General features: G+C 42.3%; 1 protein-coding gene across 1 annotated transcript; it reads right to left on the bottom strand.

Moving 5' to 3' along the window:
* Positions 1-3,309: 3,309 nt before the first annotated feature.
* stc2b (stanniocalcin 2b) lies at positions 3,310-7,577 on the bottom strand (the record flags this gene model as incomplete). Its single annotated transcript, XM_084320387.1, has 4 exons — positions 3,310-3,607; positions 4,016-4,227; positions 5,709-5,851; positions 7,448-7,577. The coding sequence occupies 4 exons, from the start codon at positions 7,575-7,577 to the stop codon at positions 3,310-3,312; spliced, it is 783 nt and encodes a 260-aa protein (XP_084176513.1).
* Positions 7,578-12,014: the final 4,437 nt, after the last annotated feature.

The following is a 12,014-nucleotide window of genomic DNA, read 5'->3' on the forward strand; positions in this document are numbered from 1 at the left end:
CGTTAGAACATCTTTTTCCTCTCAGTGGATTAACCCATTCAGTGCCAACCACGAATATAGTCGGGTTAACTCGCCATCGCTTGCGTGCCAATCACGAGTATAGTCAGGTTTTAATCGTTATTTCTTTTATTAGCGATATCCATTCATTTTTCATCCATCCAGCCTGACGTTATCATTGGGAATGGGTCTGAGCTCGCAAAGGGCAAATACCGCCACCTATCGTCTCCCGGATGGTATTGCACATCATTGGATTGGATTGGCTGGGACTGTGCATCAAAAAAATAAGTCCGGTCCAGGTTTTACTTCTCGGGCATGCAGCTGGATACGATTGCATTGAGTCCCCCCACTGGGAGCATCGTGGATTATGTGTTTTTGGACTATAATGTTGGATCAATGGACGCGATCGATATTTGGAATGGCGATCAGGAATTGGATTAATCTTTTTGCATGACATCAGATGTGAGGTAAGGCCTTTATGTTACGAATCTTGGGGTAATCCAGGGCGGCTACGTGGCGTAGTGGGCAAGGCGCTCGCCACGAATGCAGAGACGCTGGGATCGCCTGTTCGATCCCAGCGCTCCACATTGCTTTCAGTTTAGCTGGTCGTTCATACTAATACACATTGGCCGTATTAGGGGGTGGGAAACTGATGGGTGGGGATCGGGCGTTGTGGACAGCGACTCCTACAGGTCGGTTGGTGCGCCTGCGCAGTAGAATCAGGAAGTGTCGGGGGCAGCGTGAGCCTCCCACGCGTTACTCCTCGCCACTGAGAGATCGAGCTGCGCAGGTGAAAAGATGCGACTGCTGTTACCTCAAGTACCGGAGGGGACTTGTGCTATGTATGACTTAGTCCACATTGCAGCCGGCTTGTGGGAGGCAAGAAACAGCGTTCGTGACAGGGGAGGGTTGAATTGGATGATACGAAATTGGGATGGGAGAAAATATAGAAAATGGGAGAAAAAGTGGATAAAAAAAAATAATCTTGGGGTAATCCGATGTTCCTTTCTCTGCCATCGGAGCGTGTGTGTGTGTGTGTGTGAGAGGTTCGCGCCGACCAAAGTACGGAGAAGCGATTTTTCAGACCCCGCTTCTCTTGGTACATGAGGACACATATACTATCGATAATCTAGCGTTTATTTGAAAACTATTCATAAATCAGCTGAAAAATGACAAGGTGTTTTGTGTATTCCACTAAAGGGCTATTATCGTGTCTTTCTCTGGAATTACTAGAAATCTCAAACTATACTCGTATTCAAAGCGGTATAAAACAGAAATGTACAGATGAAAAAACAATCCGTTTCGTACATGTTGACTGCAAGCAAGTCAGTGATAAGCGACGGGTGTATTAGACCCATAGCCATAATTTAAGATATAGTTTAAGCGTTCGCAAATATCCCCGTCCTCCCATTGACTAAAGCGCTGGCATACAAGCCCTAATTTAGTCATATGGGCGTGGCTCTGAATGAGTTAAGTCAAAGTATTTTTTCTGTTTCAATGCGATGAATAACTACATAGTTGATCATTTTCAAAGAGTTTTTTTTTTCAAATTAAATCTTCCATAAATTACTAGCTATTTTGTTAAGAAGCACCATGTCAAATGTATTGTTAGTATCTATCTCTAACTTAAGGTGAAAAGAAAAATGTAATTGAGAACATTACAGTAGCTTGGTGTACCTGATGCAGCTCATACGAAAACACACAAAAAATATTTATAGTTGCTTTTGATAATTGCTTTATATGTTTTATGAAACTACAGTATATGTAAAGCCAAAATATGATAATATTTCAAATGTTTTCCTATCCAGCCAAAATTGTCATTTTCAACTGGGATGCCTCACATTAATCTACAACATAGAGGTAACCAGGGCCAAGGTATTTTGATAGGGTCAGATTGCTGTGTCCTGTGTGTGTTTTTCCTTCATCTGTCTGAAGCTACAGAATACTGCTGTCATTTCAGGTCTAAACCAGGGTTGACTGTTCACTACTTATTAAAATGTTACCTTAGTGCCTTCCCTCGAAGCAGACATCAACCACAGAGTACTGTGTGGGGCATCTCTCGTGTTGAGAATGACTGTTCAACTGTTGATAAATGGTCAATGTCTATTTGAATAAACTTGCATATATCTCCATTATGATGAATATTATGGTCATTGCACAACCGCTGTTACCATTGTTCTACCAGGAGATGGCAGCATACACTGTTAGTAACATTTCATGTCCTTCTCACCATAGATATATCTATGCTTCTCACTTCCTGTAATTCATCACGTGAACTACACAAGGTGCAGCATTGGCGGGTTACTGCCTGCCTGCCCCCCCCCCCCCCCGTTTTGGTTGTATGTGGCTATTATTTTCATTACTATTGAAATCAAGGTCAATATTGGGACCTTCCCTTACAAGATGCTGATGAACATTTTGACACTGAATCAATGTTTTTCAGACTTGTAGATCCACCGTTGAAACAAGTTTGTTTGAGACTTGTCCAGCGATCTCAGTGTTAGACAATAGCGCCAGTGTAAAGGTCCCGCCCACTTAGGAGACTGGAGCTTGAGAAAGTTGACAGGAAAAGGGAATGCCACCCAGTTGCATCACCGATTGGAAGGTTCTCTGATTTCTAGCTTTAGGAGAGAGTGGTGTGTGTTCATAAATACTGACTCAACTGTCCTGGGGTACAGGAAGAACATAATGCGAGTTCTTAAAATGGGTGGCATTACCCTTAAGATCCTTTTTATTGTAAAAGAAAATCAATATCAATATCTTTATTTTGTTTTACTTTTATAACCATGTGAACATGCTCGCAAACATAATGCATAGTAACGTAGAAAACCATTTAAGTGATGCAAATCATATCAACCAGGACAAAGGATTCACATGAAATGAGATCGAAGTTAAAACGGCAGAAATGTATCTTCATAATTCATAAATGCCCTCCTGCAGACTGTTTTAACACAGGACAATGTATGATGGGCGAGAGTATGCTGCAACGGACCATACTGTATGATGCAAAAGCATTCCTAATAAATAAAAACACTTAAATAGTAAGACATTCTATAGACACTGTCTATCATCAGCCGCACTTCAGCTGTAGACAAACTCCCTGTGTTTACCCGTGTCCAAGTCCAGAGACCTGTGTGTGTCCATCCATCCTGGAGTACTGTATACATGTCACTATGGTTTATTGCAGCGTTGTATTGAGGTAGATAATATCTGGTTCTGCTTTCATTCTCTTATCACCGTCTCCATATCTATCTTCATGATTTGGCGTCATGCCAGTCAGTCTCTGCTTGCCTGTCTGTTTGTCTTGTCGGTCTACATAGTGGTAACGGTCGTTTCGGTGGCGTTGTCGGTCTGAACGAGACCGCGCTCCTCCGGCTCTGTGGCCAGCAGCGACGGAGGGTCCTGGACGTTGGGAGGCGAGGTCATGGCGAGGGTAGAGTTGCCGGCATGCGGAGGAGGAGCGTCTGATTGGCTGGGAGAGCAGGTGCCGCTAAAGCTGCTGCACAGTGACCCCCAGTGTTGTTCACATTGCCCACGCAACCGATGTCCAACCCATGACCTCACTTCCTCTCCACAGCTCAACAGGAAGTTCACCAACTCCACGTACGGCCTAGTGGGACACACAATGTATTAAGTCAAGTCAAAGTCCGCTTTATTGTCACCTCTCGTAATGTGCAAGATATACAGATATATACAGTGTGTGTGTAAGCCCTCACCCTGGTGGGAACAGCAGGTGGAAGTGGACCAGGTCTCCGGTGGGGGGTGTGTGTGTGTGTGTGTAAGCCCTCACCCTGGTGGGAACAGCAGGTGGAAGTGGACCAGGTCTCCGGTGGGGGGTGTGTGTGTGTGTGTAAGCCCTCACCCTGGTGGGAACAGCAGGTGGAAGTGGACCAGGTCTCCGGTGGGGGGTGTGTGTGTGTGTGTGTAAGCCCTCACCCTGGTGGGAACAGCAGGTGGAAGTGGACCAGGTCTCCGGTGGGGGGTGTGTGTGTGTGTGTGTGTGTGTGTAAGCCCTCACCCTGGTGGGAACAGCAGGTGGAAGTGGACCAGGTCTCCGGTGGTGTCCACATGGTCTCGTAAGGCCAGACAGAGTTGGTGTTTGGAGTAGCAGTCCCTCTGCAGGGAGAACACCATCTCTCTCACTGCTACGCACCGGCGGCTCACGCAGCTGAAGCGCTGCCGCAGGCCCAGCGCCATGCACCGCATCGCATCCTTCACAAACGACTTACCCTGGAAGAAATATTATTGTCACATGCAACTGGCTACTCATTTTCATCCTGACTCCTGAGCAAAAATATCTATGTTGCTTCTAATGCCTCAAACTCCCTAGAGGGGGAGGGTGGAGATGTCTCCAGGGTGCCTGAATGCCTTCTACAACAGAACTGCGTTTCCGCGTCTCTGATTGGCCAGGTCATTTCTGGTCATGTGACATGTACGCCCAATCGTGGGACCGCAAGTTTCTACACTGGTTAAGCTTAGGCGCTCTTTCGAAGTTGGTTAAGGTTAGAGTTTGTCTTAGAGCATGGCGATAGAACGCCAGGTAGTTTGCAGGCTGTTAGACCCGGAAATAGGCGCAGAACTTGCTGTCCCACGATTGGCGCACATGTCACATGACCTGGCCAATCGGAGCGCAAAACTCGAACGCGGAAACGCAGTTCTGTTGTAGAAGGCATACACGCCTCCAGGGTTCGCACAAGGTCCTTGAAGTGCTTAAAGTACTTGATTTTTGACGGCGGGGGGGGAAGAGTCAAGGCCTGGAATTCCTTGAGAACAGCCCATTTGTTTACAAGGTGCTTAAAAAGTGCTTGAAATTCAAATCAAACATTTGCATTGAAAGTTGTTCATCCATGATCAAATTGTTCTGAATCAAGAAATAGCATTTTTTTTTATCTAGTGTAACTAATTGTTGGAAAGCCATAAATATTGGATCCGATTTTGTTTTTCAATAAAAAAATAAATGCATTTAAAATTGGATCCTTTTAAATGCCATTTTAAAATGAAAAAAATAGTGCTTGGAAAAGGACTTGAAAGTCCTTGAATTTCATTTTGCAATGTCTGAGAACCCTGTGTCTCATTGTGGACGTGCTCCGAAGCAGCCATTTACACAACTCAAAACGCAGCACTAAACTTGAAAGGGAAGGGATTCTCTACAGGGGATCTGTCCTGGACGATAAGACTCCAAGCATTAGTGGAAATGTACAGGTTACGAATCCTTACATTAAAGATATCGGTATGCATGCTGGTTATGTGAGAGACACGTTAGTAGTGTTTTCACTCCCTGATGCACCTCTATGGGAGAAAACTAGGCTACTGTATCTAATTCCAGTTGCCTCCTGTGTGGTTTAGCTCTACAACCAGTACTACAGTATCATCACCACTATAAACAAGAAACACTGCATCCTTCAAAAGCAACTTGCTCTGAAAGGCAAGACTCATCTTATTAACATAATCTAACAACATAGTGCACCACAATCTATAAAGACGGCACTGTTGCACATCCTTCAGAAATGACCTGCCGTTTATTTGTTATATAAAATCACTTGAATAATTAGAGTCAACATAAACCTACTTTTAACCATCACACAATAAATTGCTAGTCTGCAAATCTCGTTCATGGGTTTGCAAGCCAAGATGTCACTGTAAACATTGATACAGTACAATGTGCTGTACATACTGAGGAGTGTGTAGTGTGTGCGTGCGTGCCACCCTACCTGTGAGTCGTAGTGTCCAGCATTGTGCAGCAGAGTGAGACAGATGTGGTGCAGCCCTTGGATTTCACAGGAATTGTTGTTGAAACACTGAAACATTCCACAGCCAACATCCCCTGAACTCACCAAACAGCCTTGGATCTCAGCTGGGAGAGAGAGAGATGTGTGTAGGGGGGGGGGGGGGGGTATAAATATGTCAAACATTTTAAAGAGGAATCTGTTCTATGGTTGTTTTATAGCAACACTACTATCACCGACATCTAAGAAGGGAGATCCCCCCCCTTGAACGGACCTTCTAAGGTTTCTCCCCTCCACATTGCCTGTGGTGCTTTTTTCCTATTGCTAGGTTTTTAGTGAGTTTGTATGTCTGGGAGTGTTGCATTCATTTATTTATTTTACATTTTATTTTGGACTTCAGTGTTTTTGTTTTGTTCTTGATTTATTGTGATGTTTCTTCTTGACTTGTTTAAAGAAGACGTGTCTGGCCCATGGAGACATTAACGTGTGTTGTCGGGCCTTACAAATACATTTGATTTGATTTGATTTGATTTGATGGTAGGTCAAATTGATTGATTGTGTTCTCATCTAGAGAGAAGTGTATTATTGACCATACATCTATGTACTTCAATGTCCTTTGCATTTTTTTTGACAGATGTATGCTATTATCTAAAAGACAGTGGGATTGTTGTTGTTTTGTGCTGCTGCTGTTTTATGCGCCTGCTGCACCACGCGCACCGGGAGCAGACGTGCCATTGGAGAGCAGCTACGGGGGGAATGTGCTTGGATATGAAAGAGCCACAGAGCGCATTGAATTACAGCGCACCGACAGAACAGGAGACCGCGGCAGACCGGCAGTTAGCGGCGAGCAGTTGCACACTGCTGCTCGGGCCGAGTAGAGTTAAAAGGCTCTGAAACAGGATCGTTGATAGAGTCTGCACCCCTGAGACCACCAGGGGCACATGGAGGACCCTATACGCGCTTGGGAACCCTAACCAGAACAAATATCAGACTTATTTGCTCAATAAAAACAATGGCCTGCCCTAGACCTATTGGCTAGTCCTCGATACCTTTCTGACATTAGGGGCCCCGACATATTTTCAGAACAAGCCACCTATTTTATAAATTAATTATATATATATTATAAAACGATTTGTTGTGAAGGATAGCAATGGATAAAATGGGTACTGCCCCTTGACCAAAAAACGAAGGCGTGGAAATATTAATAATCGCACATAATAAAGTTAAACCCTTGTGGTTATACATTCAAAACGAACAATGATGGCCACTGCTAAATTGGAAGAATATATAGCTACCTGTTTATCATTTATATTCTAATGTTTTTATGTGAAATGTAAGATTTTACCCGAGTTATTTATTTTGATTGATAGCCTACATGGTTTTAAGCATTAAAACTGAGTGTCACACAAATGTACCACTGTTAATTGTCCCTGGCTGTGTGTGGTCCTTATCTTTAGAAAGAAATTACAATAAAAACGTATCTATGTTGTTGTCGTTTTTCAGCTATACATTGTTTATAGACTCATATAAGAAACAAATGTGTAGCCTACAAATAGTTTTTGTGTAGTTACCATCAAAAAGTGGTGTAACCTACTCAGGCCCCCCTACTGAAATACTAATCTGGCGCTCTCAGAAAGTAGGCATATGAAAGGTAAATCTGCTGCACATATCACTGCAACGTCGCTGTATCGATAGATCAACAGAGCACACAGAGATTTCCCTACCTGTGTTCTGCAGAGAGAGGCGTCTTTTCGGTTGGTTGATTTTATTATCTTGGGGTTCGTTTGGATCGGTCGTCAGCACCCGTTGACAGACCAGGAGCAGAAAGAGCGAAGCAGACAACTTCAGCTGCATCTCTAGGGCAAATCGAATCCAAAAGGTTTGCCTGTTTTGATAGACGGGTGCAACAAACATAGGAGTTGTAGGCCCCTAGCCTTATATTAACAGAGGAGTTTCTATTATGAACGCGCATTTTGAGCTCAGAGCGGGATGCGCGCTCATGACATTCGGAACCCTTCACAGCGCCACCATGAACGCGCGCCATGTACACAATGGCTCATTAGTCATTAGACAACAAACTGATGTCACAGACAGACTAGTAGTTGAATGAAAAACATTGCTTCTGGTTTTTGTTTCACCTAACTGTTGAAAAGGAGTCTACACATTTTTTACATTTATAGCGACAATGTGTATTTTATAAAACATTTATTTTCTATTAATTAATTTAATGGAATGCATTTTTGGAGTGTGTACAGAGCAAATTGAGACCACCGCGCTTCAACACAGCACTCACTTTTGCTGCTCTAACCTCAAATGGTCTCATCAGACCCGCTAGAGCAGCGAAGGTGACCTCAGTTTGCCTTGTACACGCTTTAGAACTTGATTAATAAAAAAGGCACATTGTTGCTTTAAGCCATTCACACATGCACAAGAGTGGCATCCATTGTAGTGTTTCTAATTTTCTCTCTTGCATTCAGATTTGACACTGTCTTATTACATACTGAGCCAATGTTGTGAATCCTATAGGTCCCAGAAAACCCATGTAAAACGAGGTCTGTAGTACTTTAAAAAATACTATAAGCATCTTCTATGAAGTAATGATTCTAAAGTCTTAATTTGTGAAAAGTGGACTTTTTGGAGATACACAGTTTTCACTGCACATTAATACATGCCTGTGTATTCTCTGTCTTTAAGTAAACACCATATCCTGCTTATGATAGCTGCCACTGCTATTAGCCAGCAGGACGCAGAGGAATGTAAACACTTTATTCGGTTTACTGCAGGGTTTTTGTGTCTTTGTGAGTTCTGTCTCAATGGCAGTACGCAGTATACATTCACTTGTGTACGGACATTAATGGCCGTCTGGAATACGAAAATGCATACAAAATAATACCATATCACATCTAAGACCCTAACCAGGATATTAACTTGTATCTGGAATATTCAATTATAGAAATGCTCTCACTGGGTCACAGAAATCTCAATGTAATTTTCTCTAAGTAAAGGATTCATAAAACAAAATATAAAAAGATAAATGTTCCTGGCCACTGAATCCTCAGCACTCCTACTTCGGGACTGAGGTGCTTAGTGAATATGGGCCCTGGGTCTCCTGCCGATACAAAATGTCACATTGTAGTATAGCTCCAAACGGCAAACTGTTGGTGCAGAGAGAGGGCTTTTCCTCAGAGCCGGAGCAGATAAAGGTCAGCTAGACTGAGATCAACACTCAATTAACCTGTCAACCTACCCTTGTGTGTGTGTGTGTGTGTGTGTACAAGATGTGGCTTGCTCATAAACTTTCTCTTTTCTACCTAAAGTTGAACATAAAATATTTTCAGACAACATTTTAAGTGGTAAGTTGGATATGAAATAGCTGGATCTTTTTTTTTAGTCAATGTGTTTTTATTAAAGTTTTAGACACTACAGTAGACATTACAGACGTAACAGACATAAGCACACACACAAAACAAAACCAAGAAAACAGAAAAACTGTTTACAGAGCACTTCTCAATACAAAACCGTTACAATACAATACAAAGTCATTATTTCAGGAAGTGAGAGACATAGTCAACCGTTCCACATAAGAAATAAAAGGCTGCCACACCACATCAAACATTCCACTTGATCCCTGCAATGTGTATTTTATCTTTTCCACTTTTAAACAATACATAACATCACAAATCCACCTGCCAAATGAGGATGATCGTTTTTCCAGTTCAAAAGAATGAGACGTCTTGCTAGAAGGGAGTAAGCAAAAAATAGCTGGATCTTGAGTCATATTTGATCTGAAATGCCTAGTATGACAACTTGATCTTACTTACCTTACTAAACATTATTCAAACTTCCATTGATGTTGAAAAGGGTTGGAAAATACTCCATGAAACTTGAAAGTTGCTAGGCATGTGTAACGCAGCCCTCTGAAAACCACGGTACCAAATCAAACCCTATTTGTCTTTTGGAGGCTGTAGTAATTTTAAAACTAGCACAAAGATAGAGGTATCATCTAAAAGTAGAGTTCCTGAGGAATCCGTGGATAAGGATCCATGCCATAGCTTACCGTGAAACTGAAACAAGTATAGACTGTTTCAGTGACATTACAAGTGTATTCCCTGTTAGCTATTAATATTAGGAAATAAACGTGGGTCCAATTAGAATGTTTATGTTGTCAAGTTGAAATGGTCTATAACAAACCATTGACTTGGAGAAATCGGTATGGCCATCTACAATGGCGTCCCTTGACTTCTCACCTCATCATATCAGAATGAAATTGGGCTTATTGGAACAACAAGAGTCCCCTTTTACAAACATGTCACATTGCCATACTTGCTAGTCCCATACAGTTTAGGGTCAAAGCTTGATAAATACAAGCCTAGACCAGTGACTAGCTGTGTCTATCAGCAGTAACTTTATCATTGATTTACCTTCTTGTTTTTGGCTAGAGACTGGCCTACACATGAACACATGCTTGTGTGTGTCTGCGCGTGTGTCTGCATGTGTACTGGCTGTCAGCCAGTGGTCTTCAGTTCCTATATAATAGTGGAGCATGCACTGCATTTAGAAGAGGCGAGAGGGGCAGAGCAGAGAGAGAAGATGGCAGAGTGCTGAGAGTGTTGATGTAAAATAAACCTATTTTATTGAAACACTGTCACCAATAAGCATTGCTGTCACTATCTCCAACAACAGTGCAAGTTAATAAATGCGCTAATAAGTGAGTGAGCTCTTACACCCAAATTAGGTTTTAATTCTGGTTCAGACCTGTAATGCTAGAATATAAACCTCATTTGGATGCAGGAGCTCACACAAAAATTGTATGGCCTCATAAAGTCAGCGCACCATTCATTGTCTATGGCAGCGGTTCTCAAACCATGGGTCGCTACCCAAAGTGGGGTCGTGGGTAGGTGACAGTGGGGCATTGGCAAGTAATATTGAGCTAAATATGCCTTGTTTTATAAATGTGTATTGATAACATAGTGCTGTAATTAAATGTTCTAATAAATATGCATGATCAAGTTTTTTGATAATAACAGCTTGGACCTGTTAGCTATTAATATTAGGAAATAAACTTGGGTCCAATTTGAATGTTTATGTTGTCAAGTTGAAATGGTCTATATAACAAACCATTGACTTTGCCAAAAAAAATCCTAAATAAAATGGGGTTGTGGTATAAAAAAGTTTGAGAACCCCTGGTCTATGAAGCAGCCACAGATTTTACATCCTAGTTACATCACAGATTGCAGGGTTCTCTCTTTGATTTCTAACTTTAGGAGAGAGTGGTGCATGTTCACAAATACTGACTGAACTGCCCTGGGGCACAAGAACATATGTGAATTTTCAAAATGGGTGGCATTCCCCTTTAAGCTCATCCAACCTTCCAACTGGCCCCCTGTTGAGACCCACCAGTGGGTCCTGACCCATATCTTTAAAACCACTACTATAGTAAACACTACTGAACAAACTTGGTTCACCTCACTGCCCGTAAGTTGAACAAAATCAATAAACCTCAATAACACGTATGTACAATACAACCCCTTTCTTGTCTGGGCTAGCTTCTCTCTTAAAGGGGAACTATTTTACTATTTCTTTCACTATTTGGGCACTTTTACACAATTCCTGTGAGACTATAGAACACCTCTGTAAGGTTTTTTTTCAAAAAAAATTCATTGTTTTGTATTTCTAATCAAGTACTCAAAAACAGCATTTACCTCAAGATCTTAAGCTGTTTTGAGGCTGGGCTCCAACCACTGTGTGGCCTGGTGCCAACTGCCACATCAACTGCCACATTATTATGTAGCTGAGAAATCTCTGACATCACAGATATGCACATTTTCAGATGACTCAGTTCAGTGAGGGTGAATATTGTGAGAGGATAATTGGAAGAATGCGCCAATATGAGAATTAGAGACATAGATCATATTAATATAAGTCCACATAGCTAGGAAACAATGCTAAACACTGAAATAGTTCCCCTTTAAATCAATCATCATGCTCAACATACAGGCATGCACGCACACACACGCACATGCACACACACACACGCACACACACACCAGAGAGTCATAAGCTTTCATCCAGCTGCTGTCATTCACACAATCATGCATTGTGTTTACATGTTATGGTTTGGGTTTAGCCATAACATGGTCATGTGAGTGAAGCAGAGTACAAGAGTACATTGCATAGATGATGTTTGCACTACGGTGTGTGTGTGTGTGTGTGTGAGTGTGTGTGAGTGTGTGTGTGTGTGTGTGTGTGTGCGTGCGTGCGTGTGTGTGTGTGGTGTGTGTGTGTGTAGGT

Source organism: Notolepis coatsorum (genome assembly GCF_963971535.1).
Source record: "Notolepis coatsorum genome assembly, chromosome: 8".
Lineage (NCBI taxonomy): Eukaryota > Metazoa > Chordata > Actinopteri > Aulopiformes > Paralepididae > Notolepis > Notolepis coatsorum.